This window comes from Dama dama, chromosome 4 (assembly GCF_033118175.1).
Source record: "Dama dama isolate Ldn47 chromosome 4, ASM3311817v1, whole genome shotgun sequence".
In the NCBI taxonomy this organism is placed as follows: domain Eukaryota; kingdom Metazoa; phylum Chordata; class Mammalia; order Artiodactyla; family Cervidae; genus Dama; species Dama dama.
Window position 1 is genome coordinate 18973567 of NC_083684.1, and position 21334 is coordinate 18994900.

General features: G+C 48.2%; 1 protein-coding gene across 1 annotated transcript; it reads right to left on the reverse strand.

Moving 5' to 3' along the window:
* Nucleotides 1-4688: 4688 nt before the first annotated feature.
* On the reverse strand, nt 4689-19162 carry C4H16orf95 (chromosome 4 C16orf95 homolog). Its single transcript, XM_061137510.1, has 8 exons — nt 19135-19162; nt 18468-18525; nt 15831-15885; nt 14966-15106; nt 10900-11046; nt 10020-10056; nt 6823-7030; nt 4689-4826 (listed from the first exon to the last, which is right to left on the reverse strand). The coding sequence occupies exons 1-8, from the start codon at nt 19160-19162 to the stop codon at nt 4808-4810; spliced, it is 693 nt and encodes a 230-aa protein (XP_060993493.1). The 3' UTR covers nt 4689-4807.
* Nucleotides 19163-21334: the final 2172 nt, after the last annotated feature.

Below are 21334 nucleotides of genomic sequence, written 5' to 3' on the forward strand. Positions count from 1 at the left end.
ATCAGCTTCTCACTCACCTGGGAGGACAGAAACGAGGAAGAAGCTCGAAAACCCCAAGCGGACTTTGTTTGGAATGATTGAAGGGGAGTAGGAAGGAAGGTAGCTATTTAAACAGGAAAAGAAATGAAGTGATGACCTTACTGTTTCTAATCTTTTCACTGTGTCCAGAGGTAGGAAATTACAACCTCTGGCCTCCTCTCAGGCAGGCCCTTGGATCCCAGACTCTTGGGGGTACCCAGGGATATAGAAATCACAGCCACTCAAGCAGCAAGGAGCAGCTCCAACGGTCCAGTCCGGCCAGGTTCCTGCACATTTCATATCTGTGCTCTAAGAGGAAACAGAACCAGAGGGCTCTACCTCAGTTTCATATGTAAAACGGGGTGAAAACAGTGCCTATCTCAGAATATATTACTATTATTATCGGTCATGGCTACAACTTGACTACATGCATTGAAGGCTTGCTTGCCCTAGGCCAGGCTTTTGGCTATTCACCAAGCCTGTCACCAACACAGCCTCGCTTGGCAAGTGAAGAAATGGGAGCTCAGAAAGATGAAATCATTGGCCTCATCCAGCTGGCTGGACACACACACTGACCCCAGGACTGGTGGAATAGAGCAGGCCTCAGCCTGTGACAGGAAAGTAGATGGGGAGATGGGTGGATGGGATGTGACAAGTCCAACTCCTTCCTTTAGAAGAAGTATTGGAAATTTCCATGTGTTTCCTTTCTGCAGTCTTTGACAAATGTTCCACAGGAGAACAAGGTTTGGCTGTGAAATACCTCATCTTTTCCCAAAGAAAAACAGCACCTCTTTTTTCTTTCTTGTAAGTGATGCAAAACATTTCACATGGCCCCAAACAGATCTAGCACCTTAAGGGTCGGGAGCTGGGGACTTCACCAAACACATACATCATTAAAGTTCCCCTGAAGTTAATGTTACCACTGTTTTGTGCCCATGAATAAAGCATTAAACAAATATTGAGCCTGAGACACCTCATTACCCAAGGTCATTAAGCGGCTCAGGAACACCACAGCTACATTTGAAGCCAATTAAGAGGCCTCACACTGGGTGCTGGAACCACATGAGTGGCTGGCACGACCCCTAGCACATAGTAGGCACCTCGTAAAACATGCAGAGCAATTCAACAGGATCCCCCTGCCCTGGAGATTAGCTGACTCCACCAACGTGCTCTTAGATCCCAGCCCTCGGGTCCCCCAGGCTGCACGAGACACAGACTACAACACTCAGAGTTGAGAACAGCTGTCAGCACAACAAGCAAATGATCTACACCAGTGGTAAACACCAATGATTTCAGTTTTGTTTCCATTTAATTTTTTATTATGGTAAAATGCACAAATGTACCACCTTTACCACTAAGTGTGTCGCTCAGTCGTGTTGGACTCTTTGCAACCCCACGGACTGACTATAGCCCGCCAGGCACCGCTGTCCATGGCAACTCCTCAGTGGTGGTAATGGAGGGGAGGGGGTCCTCCACAGTTCTGCCCGAGGAGAGCACAGACCATGAGATCCTGAAACTGGCCCTCCTAGGCTATAGAGAGCCTCTAGTACATAATCACTGATGGCAGAAAGATTACCCAGAAACAAGACTGGCAGGAGGGGGAGGAGAAAAAATGGGTAAAAGGGGGAGAGAAGGAAGGAGAGGAAATGGGAGAGGAGGAGGGGGAGGAAGCTAGAGAGGGCAGAGGGGTAACGACATCAGATCCCATTTTTATCGCTATGTGACAAGTCCAATCATTTAGGAACACCTCAGTATCATTTTAGTGACCAGGTCACAGTCTTTCGGCATGGCATGTAGTCTCAGCTCTGCCACCCAGAAATCCCAGTGGTAGAGAAGGTGTGTCTGCTGGTGCCCTGGATGACCTGGAGCAGGAAGGTGGCAGGACCCACAGGAGCTGGCCCCCTTTCTGCCACAGTCTCCATCCTCCCCACCCACATCAATTCCTAGGTGATTGCATCCAGCCGCAGGGCTCCAAAACCAGCCAGCTGGTGACTCAAATTTACACCTCCAGCCACACCTCTCCTTCCACACAGACTCAGTTCTAACAGCGATGTCAGCACCTCTACGTGGTTCCTCGATGGTGCCCACCACACCCACTCCTTGCGCCACTGCTCTCCCAACCCAGCCAATCCACCAGCGAATCCTGTTGTCTCCATGCTCAGGACACACCAGGAGCTCAGGCTCATTCCCACCCTCCTAGGTAGCGAGACCGCTTCTCAGTCAGTCCTCAGCATGGCCACGAGAGGGAGCAAGTTAGAAGCTAGCCTGGGGCCATTCAGTCCAGGCACTTCCAAAGGGCTTCTCCAAGGCAGAATAAACCCTGAGACCCTCAAACGATGCCAAGACCTCGGGACCAGGCCTGAGCTAACCTCCAGACCGCCATCCCTGACCACAGTCCACTTCACTCTCCACTCGAGTCACACTGGGCTCCTAAGCTTCCTCATGCTCCACGGATATCCATCCTCAGGGCCTTCGCACCTGTCACCCCACAGTCTGGGGCTCTGTCCCCACCGTCACCCCATTCAATCCTCCTCCCACGGTCTCCTCTTCAGAGAGGGCCCCCACCCAATCACCACCCATCTTTTTTCTGCTTTGCCTTTCTTCCTAGCACCGTCACCACCTGACCATTTCTTTGCTTTCTGTTTCTGTAGAGTCAGACCTCCTGAGGAAGAAAGCTATGTCTGTGAAATGGCACGTCTCAGTTCCCAATTGGGTCAACTGATGACAGTGGAGGCCCATAAGGGTTCATACTTTGCCATCCCAGCTCATAAATGCTAGTGACTCAGGGGCGCACACACGTTAGCATGTGCTTTGCTTTATGCCTGGCTGACTTTCCATGCTTCACATACACCTTTGACCATGACCTCAGCCCCCAGAACTGCACTCTGAAGTCCAAGGACATTCCAGTTGAAGATGCCTTGCTCTTCTGTCTTGCTTTGTTCTAAGTACAGTAACTGGCATCATCAGCTGTCCTCAGCTGGAACCACGTGAGATGGCAGAAGGGATGGCAAGCGCTGCGGACAGACCACTTGCAGCAGAGATAGCACAAATGCTGGTAAACGTATGAGGAGCTGCTCACACCTCAATTAAGCAACGCCAGTTAAGGACATAGTAACAGCATGCTCTACTTCTCACACTGGCAGAGATTAAGAGGAGGAGGCAAGCCTGGTGCAGGTGTGGGGAAGGGAGGCCCTGTCACTGCTGCATGGTGGGGTCACATCACAGAAGCACTCAGAAACATCAATACACCTGTGTCTGCAGAGTGGCTCCCACACTGAACTGAGCAGAAATAACAGGCAAGAGTCACCCCACAACTAGCACTCATGGCAACACCCTGTGTACACAAGTCTCTTCAGACACAGAGAAATCAGAAAGTTCATACATTGATGGTGGGAATATGAAATGTAAAATGGTACACAGGGACTCCCCTGCCTGCCAGTGCAGGGGGCATGTGTTCAATCCCTGGTCCAGGAAGATGCTACATGCCGCAGAGCAACTAAGCTTGTGATCCTCAACTACTGAAACCCACAGGATCTGGGGCCTGAGAGCCACAACTAGTGAGGCTGAGTGCCTCAACTACTGAAGCCTGCATGCTCTAGAGCCTGTGCTCCACAACAAGAGAAGCCACTGCAATGAAGAATAACCCCCGCTCACCAGAACTAGAGAAAAGCCCGCATACAGCACTGAAGACCCAGAGCAACCAAAATTAAATAATTTTTTTAAACTTTGCTCTAAAAAATAATAATAATAAATAAATAAAATGTAGCAGTGTTTTCCACCATGAAAACCTGAGGCAGCCCCTCAAAACATTACAGGGAGTTACCATGTGACCCAGCACTCCCAGGTACATACCCAAGAGACATGAAACATGTTGACACCAAAAGTCATAAGTAAACGTTCACAGCAGCATTATTAATAATACCCCAAAAGTATAAATAGCCCAGTGTCTACCAACTGATGAACAAATAAACAAGATGTGGTCTGTCCTTGCAGTGCTTATTATCCAGCCATAAAAAAAAGGAATGAAGAACTGACACATGTTACAATGTGAGTGAACCTTAAAAATATTATGCCGAATGAAAACAAGCCAGATGCAAAGGATACATATTCCATCTATACAAAATCGGAAAAGTGAGAAAGCAGGTTAGTGGTTTCCGGGGGTGAGGAGAGAAGGGAACAAGGAGTAAGTGCTTAATAGGTATAGGGTTTCTTTTGGGGGTGAAAATGTCTGGAATTAGGTAGTAGTGGCAATTGTACAACCTTGTAAATATAGCAAAAAAAAAAAATTCAATCACTGTAAAAAAGGTGAATTTTATGGTATGTGAACGATATCTGTTTTTAAAAATACAAACTGCATACAATTTTATGTTACTTAAAGTGAGACCCACATGAAACAGATGCTAAAGCCATTTCAGGATCCTCATCCACAGGGTCTGCTGTCCTTGCAAAGGGAAGAGAAGTTCAGAGGTGGCCCCCTTGCCCACAGGGACACAGAGGTGGAGAACGAGTCCCACCCTCACAAAGGAAAATCTGAGGAAATCATTTTTTAAAAAGTGATCACTTTAAGAGTTTCACAAATAACATTTATTGATCATATTCATAATGGAATCTCACCCACATTCACAGCAACTCCACTACAACTAAAAATCACCTGATGATAAATAACTTGCATTGACTGAGAGAACAGTGACTGTTACAGACTCTCCCTGATTTGATGGCTTTTGTTCAAGACCTTGAGGAGGATGGACATTTTTGTTGATGTTCTTGACAGTAGCCGTTGATTCCAACTTCATACCCAAAAAAGCTGGCTAGAAAGCAAAGATAAAGGCAATTACTAGGAATTGACCCCCAAAATGAAACCACACTGGCCTTGTAGGGCCCATGTGAGGAATCTCCCTGAGGTGGAGGGTGAAGAAAACCCTGCGGTAGAGGAGGATACACACTCAGTCACTGAGGAGCCTACGCAGAAGACAGGGAGCCACCCTGGCTGGCTCACTATCCAGGGTGGGACCTGAGGCGAGGCACTCAACCCCCTCAGCCCACTCTCCCTTCTGGACTCCAAAGAGAACGCCAGCTCTGCAGAATTGTGGAAGGAACTGAAAAAAACGAAGGCATAGCAAGTCCAGACAAGAAGGCAAGGACTGACTCATCGCTACTCTTTCTGGGTTCCCTGTTGGGCAGATTTGGAGCTTATTCATTCTCCTATGGCCTCTGAGTTCTAGCAAGTCTCTGCCAGGCCAGCAGATGGGCCAGCAGCTTCTAAGAGAAACTGGGTGTGCACTTTGGGGGATCTCACAAGGCACCCCACATACACCCCAGGCAGGTAAGGTATTTCTCCTAACAGCTGGTTAGTGCCTGACCTCTGCCCTAAGATCCTGGCTCAGAAGCAAACACCTCCCATAAAAGTATTAGCAATTTTCCTTTGGCCCACCTGGACCACCTATTAATACTTAACATGGACCATCTATAGACAAGTTTCTATCTTTGCTCTTCCCAGAGTGGGAACTAGGGAGTCCAACTAAATTTGACATCAAGTTGGCAAACACAAAAAGAAAGATGAAACTTAAAGAAAAACAAAGAAGGAAATCTCACAGTGCTGACCCATTCAGATCATGCAAAGCTGACAGACCCCTGGCCGGCTCCTTCCTCAGGGCACTCACCCTGGAGAAGCTGCAACCCAAGTCCACTATAGGCACTTGTATGTGAATGTGCATCATGGTGTCATATGTGACCACAGGGAGCGCCCAATACTAGGAAAGTGGCCAGGCAGGATGCAGGGAGAGGAATTTCCACTTCCAGACAAGATGGAATGACAATGACAGAGCTGGTTTCCTATTTGAACAGCTAAAAAACTGGGCAAAAGACATCTGATACTGTTTTCAGATACTGGACATTTTCTAGAACATTCCTCTTACAACTGGGTGGAGGAGACAGACAAAAAGTAAATAAGTCAATATATGTAAAATTCTAATTGTGCACATTTACCTATTGATATGTATTTGTATGTCTTCTATTTACATATTGGTGTGTGTTTGTATATATTTATATATAGGTGTGATGAAAGAAACAGGAAGAAGAAGGTGGATGGGGTAGTGGCTGGGGACATGGGTAAACTGGGGCAGGGGCGTTAAGAGGAGGAGAAGGAGGAGGAGAGCTGTTACTGAGGGGACTAAAGCAAGTAACCAGGTAAGCAGAGGCCCTGCAATGAACCTGAGGTTGCCCTGGAGGCTTCCTGGGTGGTGGCAGAGGCAGAGTGGGGTCCCGGGTGAGAAATGCAGGATTGGGCAAAACCAGGTGTGATCAAGGCTGCAGAAAGGGCTTTTCAGTATGGAGCCTTGATAGTTGGGGCTGGGCTGTGAGAGAGGCAGCAGGTTCCCCAAGGCTGTAGTGTGCTTAAACTCCAGAGAGATGGCTGGTCAGGCTGGCATAAAATCCACTTCCCACCCCAACACAACAGAAGTTTGCAGAAACTGAAACCAGTGGTCTTTGGGGGGCAGGGGAATTTAGAAACTTAAGAACAGGAAAGAGGTGAGGAAATAAAGATGGGTAGATGCTCCCCCACCGTACTACTGGCCCTAACTTTGATGTATCTCGTTTGTTCTTCCCTTGCATTTTCTAGAAGGTGTGTGTGTCAGGTACGAGCAACAGTCCAGATGATGGTAACAACATAACAGGAATCAGAGCGGTGCCCACCTCTCACCCTCTGCTGAGCAACAACCAAGTTCTCCCACACACTCAACTCAACTCAAGCCCGGGATGTAAAATAAGCCCAAGGACACCACTGCCCCACCCACACCTGCTCACCGGATGGCCTCCATGACCCTCAGCAGAGCATGGAGGAGTGTCAGGAGGCTGAGGTTGAGGGGCAGGAGGGGGGCTGGGGGGCCTTCTGGCTGCCCCGAGGCCACCGGCCCAGCCTGGTGAAGAGCCTGGAGCTGCTGCCACTTGAGGAGATGGCGCCCTTCGCCACAGATCCGCCAGCGGTTGTACCCGGAGCGCACATCCAGAGGGGCTTCTAGGCAGAGAAAGTGAGTCAGGCCCCAAGGGGTGTGGGGACAGGGTGCTCTCGAGTCTGCACCCATGAGAGAGCCCTCGGGAAACCAGGGCAAAGAAACCAGGTGTCACAGCAAGGCAGGTCGCAGTCCTGGGGTGTGGGCCCTCATGCAGCGCCCGTGGAGATAAAGAGAGCATGGCTATGTATTTGTTTCTACGGTGACTGTGGGTCTTTGTGGCTGTGTTTTCTGAGTCTTTATCTTTTAAAGCTGCCTACTGAAATATTTATGAATGAAAGGATATGGTAGTTAGTGGTGATCTGCTCCACAGTAATCTTTTCTTCTTCCTTTTTTTTTTTTTTTTTTTTTTTGGAGGGGGTATGGAGTGGGTGAAGCAGAGAAGAAACCAAATTATCCAGGAGTTGGTCAGTTGATCGTGGCTGTAGCCGAGGGAAGGGAACATGGGTTTTTTCACAGTATCTGAAATTTCCCACAATAAGCAGTAAACAACCACCACAAACACAAATGGAATTCAAACATCTCTGTCTCCTCAACGCTCTTTAGCTTTTTCAAGACCTGCTTTGGTCACATGTGACCCTCTTGATGTTATATCTCTTATTTATTTTTACTATGCTGTTAATATGCTACTACTAAAAATGTACACTCTAATCATACTAATATAAAATACATTCTTAATAAATATAAACTATATTTTCTTTATAAAAAAAACTCTATCACAAGAGCATAAAGAAGAAAAGCACATGAGCCCTCTATTTACAAGATCAGAAACACAGAATTTTCTCTCTAAAATGTAAATCAGCTGGATTTGAGGCCAAAGGAACCATCTCCTATTTTTAGGTCACTCTGTATGAAGCTCAGAAGAGAGAAGGCTCCCTAACCTCCTGGTGGCAGTGAGACTGGCACTCTCACTCCCATCCTGTGAACACATTCTCATTCCTGTCCTTGAATGGGTTTGAGGCTTGAAATATTATTAACATAAATCACCTGAACTATAAAACCATGGCTGGAGTAAAAATTAATACTGATTTTTAACAGTGTTATCAATGGATGCATGATTCACTAATAAAATGACCAAGTTTTTACCCTTTCTTAAAGATGCAGAGTAGTCAAAGCCAAAAACAACCAATAAAAATAAACCACTACATTGGTGACTATACAGTGAAAAGAGCAGTTTCTCAGGGGGTTCTCATTCTACTGCCACTTTTCTTAATAAAGCCATTTCTGGCTCTTCCACCTAAAACTTGAGGCAAAGTGTTGCTATCTGTTTTGTTCACCATGCACACACACCCCCCCAAAGTCTCTCTTTGCTGGGCTGACCTGCCCCTTTTCCACCCACAGGGATTATCTGTGACTGTCAGCTCAGACACACGAAACCAACCTTCACCTCACACGAACAGAGCTTTCATTTTCAAATTGACAGTCAGTTCAATCACTCAGTCGTGTCCGACTCTGTGACTCCATGGATTGTAGCCTATCAGGCTCCTCCATCCATGGGATTTTCCAGGCAATAGTACAGGAGCAGGTTGCCATTTCCTTCTCCAAGGGATCTTCCTCACCCAGGGATCGAACCGGGGTCTCCCACATTGTAGACAGACGCTTTACCATCTGAGCCACCAAGGAAGTCCTTAAATTGACACTAGTGGAGTCCTATTGCCTAGGCTACACTGACTTGTTAACCTATATTGCAATGTGTCGGGGGGTCCATTTCATCATCCCTAACAGCTGTGAACTCTAGGTAGCTGGTGCCACATTTCAAATGCACCTCTATTTATGTCCATCCTCCCACCAAGAGACGCTTAAGTTGCTTCCAATTTTTTGCCAAAGAAATCACTGCTACAGACAGACATGAGTGGAGTGCTCACAGATATTACCCAGACATTGGCTTGTTGGATTAAAGATATTTCACATTATAAAATTTGATCGATAACTCCAAACCTCCTGCCAAAGGCTATGACAATTCATGCTCCTCCTAACTGTGCTTTTAAAATCAGGGAAAAGTTAAGTATCTTCTACATGAAGAGGTGAGCATGAGAGGTAGTGGCCGCTCATTTCCCAACCACTCTACCCCGATCTGCGCACACCCAGGCTCTGGGTGGGCCACTCAAATCACCTGCGCATCACAAGAACCCCTTGTCAGACACCGAGCCTCTCGGTTTTCTCCAGTTCCTCCTCCACAGAGTCCATCAAGGGCACTCACCATTCAATCTGGCCCCAGCACAGAAATGGGAGGGTGTGATCTGACTGCACAAAACATGTCTACTCCCTTGCTCACATGCAATGCAGAGAAAGCAGACATGTCAACCATCTGTGAGGAAAAGCACCTCTGCTCATTTCAGAGATGAAGAAAGTAAAGGTGCAAGTAGAGACACCATCTCCTGGTGTACTGTGACTAAGCACATGAGTACATTTGTACATCAGGCCACATATAAGGATATGTGAACACACCTTGTCATGATTATGAACTTCACTGTGAACATGTGAGTATATGCTATGCCTGTCATGAACATATGAATATATGTATACACTGTATGATAAATATATGCAAAGTGTGGTGTCATGAACATATAATGTGTCATGAATATATGAATATAGAAATATGTCAACATAGAAGCTTATGCATTGTCATAAATACATATTTATACACAACACATACATACACAAGTCACATTATGAATTATAGAAGATTAGAGCTTAGAAAACACTTCAGATACCACCTAACCCAAGGTTGCAAATTGGTTTCATCCTGAGAGTCAATATTGATAACTGGTAGAGTCTGAGGCTTCTCTGGGTTCACTGGGAAAAGATGAGGGGTGATTAGTGATGCCTGGTAAGGGTAGGTGTCGGAGAAGTGGTGTGTGTGCCAGACTGTGGCCTTCTTTGTGTTATACCCATCATGACAGAAGTCTACCCCACTCCCATCATGATGTTCATGAGAAGCCCGCCTTCCTTGGGGAGAGGGGGCGATGAGACACATGTGCATTGAGTTACCTGAGATGCCTTTAAAACTCTGCTGCCTTTTCACCACCTAAGATAAAAGATAAGAATGTGGGCGAGTGTGTCAGCCCCAGTGATCCACCAAGAGGGGGGGCCCAGTGATTTAGCCTGGAGACCCCCAGAAAGGGGTCCATGACCAGCTCAGAATGCAAGTTATGTTCTCTTTTTAAAAGGCCTGTAAGTTTTAATTCTGGTGACATTTTGCTACTTGGTGACAGAAAACCAGCAGATGGAATGTGGGTGAAGGCAGAAGAAGCCTCTAATTCCAGGACACTCAGAAAACAAGGGAGAGGAGTGGCCCTGGAACTGAGCTGGGCTGGACCTGGCCAACCATACCCCACCGTAGCTACTGACCTGGAACCCAGAGCTGTGGAGGTAGCCAGACAGCCGAAGAGTGAGCACAGACTGTTGAGCTACAGCCCCTCCCCAGAACCCTCCCTCCATGCCTGCCAGATTGGGGCTACAAGTGCAGGATGCTCAGACAGGCCGAGAGAACTGAGGTAGAGGGGAGGCAAGGAGCAGGAGGGTGCGGTGGGAAGAAAGAGGGAGGGAGGTGAGCAAGTTGGAGGAGAAGAGGAAAGAGGAGAGGAGGAGGAGGGGCAGAAGAAATGATGGGAAAGGTGGCAGCAGACCCTCTTCAGAGCGCAGTGTATCCCACCCTTCCCAACACCATCAGGACACCTGACCTGCGCCTGCCCCAAGTACCACTTGCCTCCTGTTCTCTGCTGCCCTAGGCTACAGCTTGGAGAAGACCCCTAGACACCAATGGAGGCCACTGTGGGGAAGGAACCCAGCACCCTTCCCCTTGGCTCCGAGTCCCCCTCGACCCGCCCCTCACTCTCAGGCCTTGCTGCCATACGAGCCTCCCTCTTACCTTCTTGTGAGACCTCAGGACCTGGGGCACCCAGTAGGGCATCACGGCCTGATCCCTAGGCATCGGGAGGTGGCCCCCAAAGCGGTGGCATGGGCAGAGGCATGCCTTGGTGGTTTTGGGAATATAAGACCGGATCATCTTTTGGATCTAACAGAGGAAGGGAAGAGAAGGTCCAAAGGGGGGTGGAGTCACACCCCAGAAAACCTCAGCCTCAGGGACAGGGCCCTGGAGAATGCCTCTGCTATACCCCTCCCACAGTACACCCTGACTGCCTGGCTGAGGGAGCAGGTCCCCCCATCACGATATTCCCAGGGGTGGCCAGCACCCTCATTACCCACCACCTGCACATCTGCAGGGCGTGGTGCTGTGATGGGACACATGGGGCAGTCAGGAGACCTGGCTCCGTCCTGAACCTGCTGGCCTCCAGGAGCACCCTTGGTACCACACTTGGCCCCTCTGAGCCTCAGCGACCTCAGCGAGAGAGAGGGCTCTGCCAGCACCTTGACCACACTGGTCAGAGTCTAACATGGATAGTCTTTGGTCCAGCAGTTGCACTTCTGGGACTGAATCCCGCGAAGACACATGTGCATTTGCTCAAGAACACTCAGTGCAGCACTGACTGTAGTGACCAAACAACCTGAATCTGGTTAATAAGGGACAATAAGTAATGAACATAGGGACAAACGGAATAGATGGCCTTTGGAAAGAATGATGCAGATTTGTCTGTCCTGACATACAATGAGCATAGAGATGCAATATTAAGTGAGAAATGCAGCACTGTTAATAGGGCATGCTACCATTTACATCAAAAAAAATAAAAAAAGAATATGTGTGCAGTGTTGCTTGTATATGAGTTGTGGTGGGTCAGATCCTCACCCCAATTCCTTATCACCACCCCCAGCCTCACCCTTTGTCCTGCAATTCTGCAGTTTCTTCCAGAAGAGTAGACTCTGCCCCTTGACTCTGGTCAGATCATGTACTAGACTGGACAACAGAATAAGTAGGAAGTGACAATAGCCAGATCTGTCAGGCTGAAGGCCTCATAGGTGTCCAGCTGCTCTCACATCTCTGCCATGGCCACAAGACAGTGCCTGGGACAGCCCGCTGATCCCAAGATAGGGATACCTGAGGCCAAGCTGCCAGCAGAGTGTCCCTCAGCCACATGAGCGATCACAGTGACTGCTGTATCAAGTCAGGCCTTAGGGTGACTTGTACTTTGCTAGCCAAACAACACAAGCACGGAAAACCTCCAGAAGGCCAAATGAGGACACCTCCGGAAGAGGGGCAGGACAGAGAGTTCTGTGTACCACACCCCTGCTGCACTGCGGGAATTTCCAACCATGTGCTCACAGCTCACATTATAAAACATAATCAAAACTACTTTGAGTAACCCCTGCAACCTCCTGAGGCCGCGGGAGGACTGCACTGGAGCCTGGGTGTAAGGTGTGCTGCTAAGCACAGACACTGCCGCAGGAAGGAGGAAGGGAGTCCTGGACCTCCTCCAAAGGAGACAAGACGAGGCCTGGAGACCCGGGCACCTCCCTGCACCCTGGCTCCTTGTCACCATGGCACGGTACCCCTCTCACATAGGACCCTTTTGCCCACCAGGATAAGGATACTCTGGCCACTGCTACCCAATCCACCCATACCTGCTGAGCCCATTCTCCATGGTAGGCACTGCACCAGAAGCAACAAGACCCCATCCTGCCCACAGCAGCTCCCTGCACAGCACCGTCAACTGGGAAAGAAGAAACACTAGGACTCAGGGAGCAGAGCTAGGAGAACATTCAGGCCAGAGGGGCAGCTAGGTGGAGATTCAAGAGAGCAACCATGCCTGCTGAGAGTCCCAAAGACATGACAAGAGAACTACCAGGGGACTCACACAGCAATCATTCCTCCTCTTGTTAAAAGAAACCAACTTTGCTTATAATGCAAAGCAGCCAGGTCAGGGATCAGCCAGTCCCACTTGCCAACAAAGGGTCTGGAGGGTAAGGCGACAAAAAAGCTTGGGCTTCTGGGAATGTTTTATCCCTGAAAAGGAGGAGAAGGGTAGGAGGTAAGCTTTTGGAAGACTCTGAAAGACCCACTTTCTGCCATGTGCATTGTCATATAAGACAGAGACCCATGGCCAACATCTAAAAACACTAGAAGTGAAAAATAACACCAACTCTACACAAAGTCTTCCTGAAAACTGAAAAGCTCTCAAAAAACTAGAAATAGAAGTGAAGTTCCTCAGCCTGATAAAAGGCAACCATGATCCACCACTGTGCTGGGGATGGGCATGCCTAAGCAAGATCCAGAAAAGACTAAATTATTAAATTGATAATTGGACTTCATCAAAATTTTAAACTTCTGCTCTTTGAAAGACAGTGATAAGAGAATTAAAAGACAAGTCAAAAACATGGAGAAAACACTTGCAAACTAATTATCTAATAAAGAACTTGTATCCAGATATATAAAGAACTCTAAATACTCAGTAATTTACAAAAAAAAGCAACACAACTTTTTTAATGGGCAAAATACGTGAACAGACACAAATCAAGTAAGATATGCATATGGTAAAAATATACGAAGAGATGATAAACATCATTAGTCGTTGTAGAAATGCACAAGTTAAAGCCTCAATGAGAGGAAATTCCCTAGTAGTCCAGGGGTTGGGACTCTGCACTTTCACTGCCTGGAGTGCAGGTTCAGTCCCTGATCAGGGAACTGAGATCCTGCCATCTTTGAAACCAAAATTTTTTAGATGTTTTAATTAAAAAAACATACAATGAGATGGCCAAAATTTAAAACACTCACAAAACCAAGTGTTCATGAAGACATGAAGGAACTGGAACTTTATACATTGATGGGAAGATTGTAAAATGGAACAACCATTTTTAAAACACTTGACAGTTTCTTAGAAAGTTAAACATATATCTCCCATACAATGTAGCAATGCCTTTCCTAGGTGCTTGCCTAAGAAAAATGAAGGCATGTTCATACAAAGACTTATACACAAATGTTCACAGGAGCTTTATTTGTTGGACAAAATAGAAAAAAAATGGAAATGATCCACACGTCCTTCACTGGATGAATGGTCTATCCATATAACAACACACTACTCAGCAGTAAAAAGGAATGAACTATCAATGAACACAACCATATAGAAGAATCTCAAAAATAATCAAGCTGAGTAAAAAAAGTCCCTGGAGAAGGAAATGGCAACCCACTCCAGTATTCTTGCCTGGGAAATCCCATGGACAGAGGAGCCTGGTGGGCTATATATAGCCCATGGGGCTGCAAAGAGTCAGACACAACTCAGCGACTAAACCACCACCACCACCACAAAAGAAACCAGACCAAAAAAAGTACATGCTATATGATTCCATTTATATAAAATTCAAAGAAATGCAAATGAATCTATAGTGACAGAAGCAGACCCAGGGTTGCCTGGGGACTGTGGGGAGAGAAGGTTGAGTGGAATTACAAAAGGGAACAAGGAGGACTTCCCGAGTGGTTCAGTAGGTAAGAATCCACCTGCCAATGCATGGTTCATGGGTTCAATCCCTGGTTCAGGAAGATTCTACAAGACAGGAAGCAACTAAGCCTGTGCACCACAACCACTGAGCCTACACTCCAGAGGCCACAAGCCGCAACTACTGGAGTCCATACTCCACAAGAGAAGTCACCGCAATGAGAAGTCTGCACACTGCAGCTAGAGAGTAGCCCCCACTCACCCCAACTAGGGAAAAGCCTAAGCACACCAATGAAGGCCCAGCACAGCAAAACATAAATAAATTTTGAAAAGGGTACAAGGAAACCTTTCAGGGTTGTGTATGTGTACTGCACTATATCATTTTATACGAGGGTCTTGAGCACCCTGGATTTTGGTATCTACATGCATCCTGGAACCAATCCCCTGTGAATATCTAGAGATGACTGTACATTATCACAATTATGGTGGTGGTTTCATGGGTGTGCGCATATGTCAAGATTTATCAAATGAGACATTTTATATGTATGCCATTTTATCACATGTCAAGCATATCTCCATAAATCTGAACCCCTGATTCAAGTCACCTACCTGATTTTGGGGTCTCAAGGAGAGAGGGACCCAGTAAGGCAGTGCTGCCTTAGCCCTGGGCACTGGCAGGTAGCCCCCAAATTTGGCCAAGCACTCACAGCAGATGGGCTCTCGATGAAAAGTGCTGGGGACAGGGCACATCTAAGCAAGAGGCAGACAAAACAGAATTTAACGCAATGCTGCATTAGTGATGCAAGCCAAGGCAGTCTCTCAGTGGTAAATCCACACTCGGAGGGAGCAAGGTTAAGACATGGCATCCAGGGCAAGGGCAGGGACAGGGGCCTCAGCTACTGCAGACTGTCCTGGGATGCTCCAAAGTCACTTGGAGGGGGACCACAGAGCCTGCAGACCCAGTGTGCTGGGATGTGCAATCACCTACAGCCACATTACCATGAGAAAGTCTTAGGTCTCTCTTTCTAGAAATGGAGAAATACAACCAACTCTAGGGTGAATGACTGCTCTTTCTGTGGTTATTCACATCAGTCTGCATACAGAACTTTTTTGCAAAACTTTCCACATCCATCCCATATGATCCCACCACAACCACAGGCAGGGGGAGAGGGAAAGTCATCCTCTCCAGAAGCAGAGAGAGCTGCCCACAACAGATACATTAAGGGGCAGCATTGGTTCTCCCAGGCCTCCTAAATCCCTGTCTCAAGGTATCATGAGGAACTGAGGGGCGGGGAAGGCAGTGGGTGACCCTATATAGAGATTTGGGGGCTTGCATGGCCCCTTAAACCATGGACCCCACTGGCTGACACACCCTCTCATGAGATGCTGCTTCTGGACCCACATTTTCTGCTCTACTCCCCACCAAAGGTCATGTCAGGATTGGGGCAAAGTATTTGAGGTTTGCTTTCCTTACCGAATGATCGATGCAACACACTTCTTTCCCAAAGGCTGGAAATGTGCTTCTTTTCCTAGAAAAGAAGAAGGCTTAGAAAGTTCTGGACTTTGTGTACATTGGAGGCAGGGATGCTAGTGTGAGAGCCTGAGCCAGCCTGGCTCATATCATTAAACCCCAAGAGTGGAAAGTCAAAGTGAAAGTTTAGTCGCTCAGTCATGTCCAACTCTTTGCGACCCCAAGGACTGTAGCCTACCAGGCTCCTCTGTCTATGGGATTTTCTAGGCAAGAGTAATAGAGTGGGTTGCCATTTCCTTCTCCAGAGAATCTTCCCAACCCAGGGATCCAACTCAGGTCTCCCACATTGTAGGCAGATGCTTTACTGTCTGAGCCACCAAGGAAGTCCTAGTCAACTGCCCCACAAGAGTGGAAGGGGCATCATTCTGAGCATAAGATGGGGCAGAGGGTGACAACAGAAGCAGGTAGATACACACTCATGTGCTAAGGTCTAAGGGTTCCCATATGTCGAGCTATTGTGGAATCCTGCATCCCCAAAGGGTTTAGCTGGAATCAGCCTGGGTCAGGAAGATCCCCTGGAGAAGGAAATAGCAACCCACTCCAGTATTCTTGCCTGGAGAATCCCATGGACAGAGGAGCCTGGCAGGCTACAGTCCATGGGGTCGCAAGAGTCGGATATGACTTAGCGACTACACCACCACCACCAGGCACACTCCAGCTAAACCTATACTAGGACCTTTGGGAAAGACAGGAACATCCCAACCTGGTGAGAACTTTCCAAGATGTGTAGCTGCCAACCACAGCACATGCTTTATCATACACCCTGAGCTTACTTAGAATTCTGAAGGAAAATACTGTCAAAACCGTACATCTAATGAAATTCTTTGCAGTAAAAAAACAACTGGGTGCTTTGTCTCTTGGGATGACAAAGCATTGGTCATCCCAAGTAACAGATTCTGTTACTCTTCCCCATTCTCCCCACAACAAATTGCTAGTATGTTGGCCACCATACAGAGAGTGTCCAGTGAGCATAAATCCAAAACAAACCAAAACTTCCAGCTTTCCTAATAGCATATGTAACATGGAAATGGTAAGAGTGATATCATCATAATAATCACTATTTTGCTATCTATTTACAGTAATAGCTTCAGGTCACAGAGCTCAACTCCCACACCTGATCCTTGACAACATAGAATGTGGGATGTTGCCCTGCACAGCACCCAAGCCCCCTAACAGTCAGAAGAGCATTGTTATTTCCTTTGTGGAGGCCAAACCTCTAGCCCAGAAGGTGAAGCCACATAGTCCCAGAGACTGACTCAGAATGTCATAACCCAAGTCAACCCAATGAAACTCATTCTCCTTTTTGTTGTTCAGTTGCGTCCGACTCTGCAACCCCATGGTGCAGTATGTCAGACTCCCCTTATTCTGGGGCTTTGTGTTAAAATTACTAGGAAAGGAAATTTCCTTTTCTGTTGAAGTTGTAAGATCTTTTCCAGAGGTCTTGGTGGTCATTTTGCCCCTGGAGGGGAAGAAAACAAAGCTGAAAGATGGAGACAACAGTCCCTGACCACAGTCCTTAAGCATCTGTGTACATTGGTTCCTGACGACTTACACCCGACAGTCACAATTAGTCAATGAATTGCCTTTCCTGCTTATATGATAGAGTGTGGTGTCTTTCCTGCCTACCTTTTACAAGCTACTATGGGACGGGGTGACCTGAGGCTACTGGGGCTCCCCAGGTGACTCAGGGTCCAGGGCCCCCAGGTGACTTTATATCTGGGCCCCCCTAAGTGACTCAGGGTCTGTGGCCTCCCAGTGGACTCGAGGTCCAGACCGCCTCAGGTGACTCAGGGTCTCGGGTGCCCCAACTGACTCAGGGTCGGTGTTCCCCAGGTGACACAGGTCCCGGGGCCCCCTCAGATGACTCAGGGTCTGAGTTCCCCTCAGGTGACTCGGGGTGTGGGGCGCCCCAAGGTGACTCGGGTGCCACGCCCCTTGTGTGGCGCGGCGGCCCAGCGTGCAGGACTGAGGGAGGCACCTGCCTGTCATGACGCGCTCGGGATGAGTGCCCGCTGACAGACTGAACGGACACCCGAGAGCTCCCAGAAATGTCCGCCACGATTCTAAGTTACGGTGAGGGCGGTGACGAAGCTCAAGATGACAGCCGTGACGAAAGTCGGGGCTGGCTCACGCGTGTCACTCCTTCTTCGGGCCCGCCCCTCACACAGCCCCTCACACCTCCCCGTCAGTCCCCGGGGCCGCCCTCGACCTCGAAAGGCCCACCTCTTCCGCCCTCCCGCTCCTTTGAGGCCAGGCTCTTCCGGCGACAGGTCTCTATTAGCTGTCGATTGGCTCTCTGTTAGCCAATAAGATGCTTCATTCTATACATGTTTACTTACCTGGCATCTGATTGGGCTCTGAAGGCAGGGCTCTGAGTCAGCGGAGCGGGGAGGGGCAGGAAGAGGGCCGGGAGCGGGCCGGGGGCGGGCCGGGGGCGGGCCGGGGGCGGGCCGGGGGCGGAGCGGAGGTCGGACTAGGCTCAGGTGAAGACTTTTCGGTTGTGGTCTGGACCTGGCCCAGGTGGGCGTCGGCCTCGGAAGACACACCTTTCCCCGCCAGATCCCGGGAAAACCCACTCACCGTTTCCTGCAGACGGGCCTGCGGGGCTGCAGGGCACAGTAGACGGGGTATCTGTTCCCTGGAAGGAGAGAAAGAGGTGCGCGACGCGGCCCCAGGGCCCATTCGAGAACCGCGGAGCATCTCGGTAGGAATGTGTACCACGCAGGACCTGGGACGTATTTGTATTTTAAGTCTTTCATTGCTTTTCTGACTCTGAGATTTAACTGGGCGCCTTGCCTGACACTGGCTGAATCGGACTCAAATTGTGATTTTTGAGAACGTGTGTTTCTGAAGCAACCGAGGGTTCGAAGGCCGTGGAATTCAGAACAACTGATTATAGTATCTCTTGGAAACAAACTTTTCAGTGTTTGCTTTCTTTTTCTTTTTGGCCACACCTCAGCTTGTGAGATTTCAGTTCCCTGACCAGGGATTGAATCCCAGCCCCAGCAGTGAAAGGCCGGAATCCTAACCTCTAGACCACTAAGGAACTCCCTTTCTTTGCTGACTTTAATATTCTCAATTAATACTAATATTTGATCAAACCTTCATAAGCAACGGTAGCCCTGGTGGGCCACATTTCCATGTGCTGCGATCTAACCATGGACAAACAGGATTTCCCAGGCACTACTCGGGTTTCATGGCTCTTTTATTAAACTGGTAAGTTCATGAGCTTCCAGCCAGTTCCCACCCTGCAGGCTCTCCTGGCTAGCACCCATGCTGATTGGGCAGCACCCCCAGTATATTAGCTGCTAATTATTTATTTTATTCTGTCTTTTAGCTGCGAATTATTTTGGACACCACTACCTGTGTATCTGTATAAATAATGGCAGCGCTGGTCTCTTAATAGCTAATGACAAAATTTATCGAATCTCACCATTAGCCTAGTATTTTATTTATGGCTGTCTTGTCTCTGCCAACCTTGGAGGGCCCTTGGGATTCCTTGTCATCTCTATTCTCCTGAGTTATCGTGGTAACACAGAAGACAGGTTTATGCCCCCCAACCCCTGCAGAAGCACTGGCGCTCACCACTCGTGACACTGTCATGCCATTTCACATCAAGTGCAACTCATCACCATTTCCACCAAAAATGGCTAAAATTAAAAGGACTGACAGTACCAAGTTCGTAGAGGGTGTGGCAGCTGGAACCCTCACACCTTACACAACAGATTAAAACCATAAAGGCAAACTGGCAGTATTTACAATATCTAAACGTGAGAATATCCTGTGACCAAGCAATTCCCCACCCCAGGTAATCACCCAAGATAATAGAGTTTATGTCCACCAGAAGATACCAACAAAAACACACACAGTGCCAGCCCGGCCAGCAGCTGGAGGACAGCCACTTCTCACTCCTTCACACGTATCCGTGTGAGAATAGATATCTCTATCTTTGAGAACATTCCTAAAAAAGCATGTATTGCTGGTAAGCCAGAGAAGAACCAAAAAGTTGTGGTTTGGTTTTGAGGTTGGCTTGTTATTTCAGGATCATCTTGCCTAACTGACCTGTGACAGTTTTCACAAACCTAAATCCTGTGGGTTAAGTGAAATCATGATTTTCAAATAAAGTCTAAGCAAGAACTGTAATTTTTAAGTTCTCATGTCCCATGACTTTTGGGTCTCTCTGAGGTTGAACCCAAGCTGCACAGTGGTTCAGGTCAAGATTACACCAGGCACCACCACCATCACAGCCCTGAATACAGGACTCACTATTTTACCCGGATGGGGGCCCTGCATGATGTGACAGGTTCCCACTGGTGACCAGCATGCCATCAACTTTGCTGCCCCCAACCTTACCCTTTTCCTGTAGGCCCACAGGCTTCATCATCACCCCACCAACCGTGACACCTAGACTTCTCTCTCTGGCGGCTGTGACAGCAGCGTCTTGGCCTCTCCTCCCTCCTTCACTGTGAGCTCCTGCAGTCTGCTGGGGGGACACAGGACCACTGTCATCCTTCTCTCACTGTCATCCTTCTCTCATTGTCATCCTTCTCTCACTGTCATCCTTCTCTCACTGTCATCGGGGCACTATGAAATGGCACGGCCAGGCCAGGAGAGTCTTCTCATTCCCAACTGCCTGTGTCACTGTCTCACCCCCACCCCCAAGGTGCCAGGGACCCCGTTCTAGCACTCGCCCTGAGATCACCAAAGCATCCTCTAGGAGAGCCTTCCACACCGTTTCCCCCACACTCATGGCAGCCCTTGGGAGCTTGCCTTCCAATAGAATTGTGGAACTCTGTGAACAGGAGAGACATTCCGTGGTGAGGCGGTCATCCACCCGGGCTCCCACACCCACACAGACCCACGCAAACACTTTGTCGTTGTTCAGTTGCTCAGTCGTGTCCGACTCTGCGACCCCATGGACTGCAGCACACCAGGCTTCCCTGTCCTTCACTATCTCCCGGAGTTTGCTCAAACTCACGTCCATTGAGTCGGTGATGCCATCCAACCATCTCATCCTCTGCCGCCCCCTTCTCCTTTTGCCTTCAATCTTTCCCTGCATCAGGATCTTTCCCAGTGAGTTGGCTCTTCTCATCAGGTGGCCAAAGTACTGGAACTTCAGTTTCAGCTCAGTCCTTCCAATGAATATTCAGAGTTGATTTTCTTTACGATTGACTGTCCAAGGGATTCACAAGAGTCTTCTTCAGCACCACAGTTTGAAAGCACAAATGTGTTATCATATGTATAAACTATGTCTGTGGCATTAAGACTTCATGGGGGGTATTAGGGGAAAAGTGTCTACAATGGCTCTTTGGAAGGAGATGATAGTGAATGAAAGAAGCCAGGTTAAAAGAGCTACATACTAAGTAATTCCATTTATTGGACATTCTAGGAAAGGCCAAACGATAGGGATGGAGAACAGAGGAGGAGTTTAAGAAGGGGCAGAACCA

Bases quoted from the DNA above. Each gene is read 5' to 3' on its own strand.
- C4H16orf95 (XM_061137510.1), bottom strand. From the start codon at position 19,162: ATGGGTGCTAGCCAGGAGAGCCTGCAGG. The intron at 11,047-14,965 runs GTAGGTGACTTG...TTCCTCTGTTAG, and splicing joins CCTTGAGACCCCAAAATCAG to ATCCAAAAGATGATCCGGTC. The intron at 10,057-10,899 runs GTAAGAGGGAGG...CTTTTATCTTAG, and splicing joins TCCTGAGGTCTCACAAGAAG to GTGGTGAAAAGGCAGCAGAG.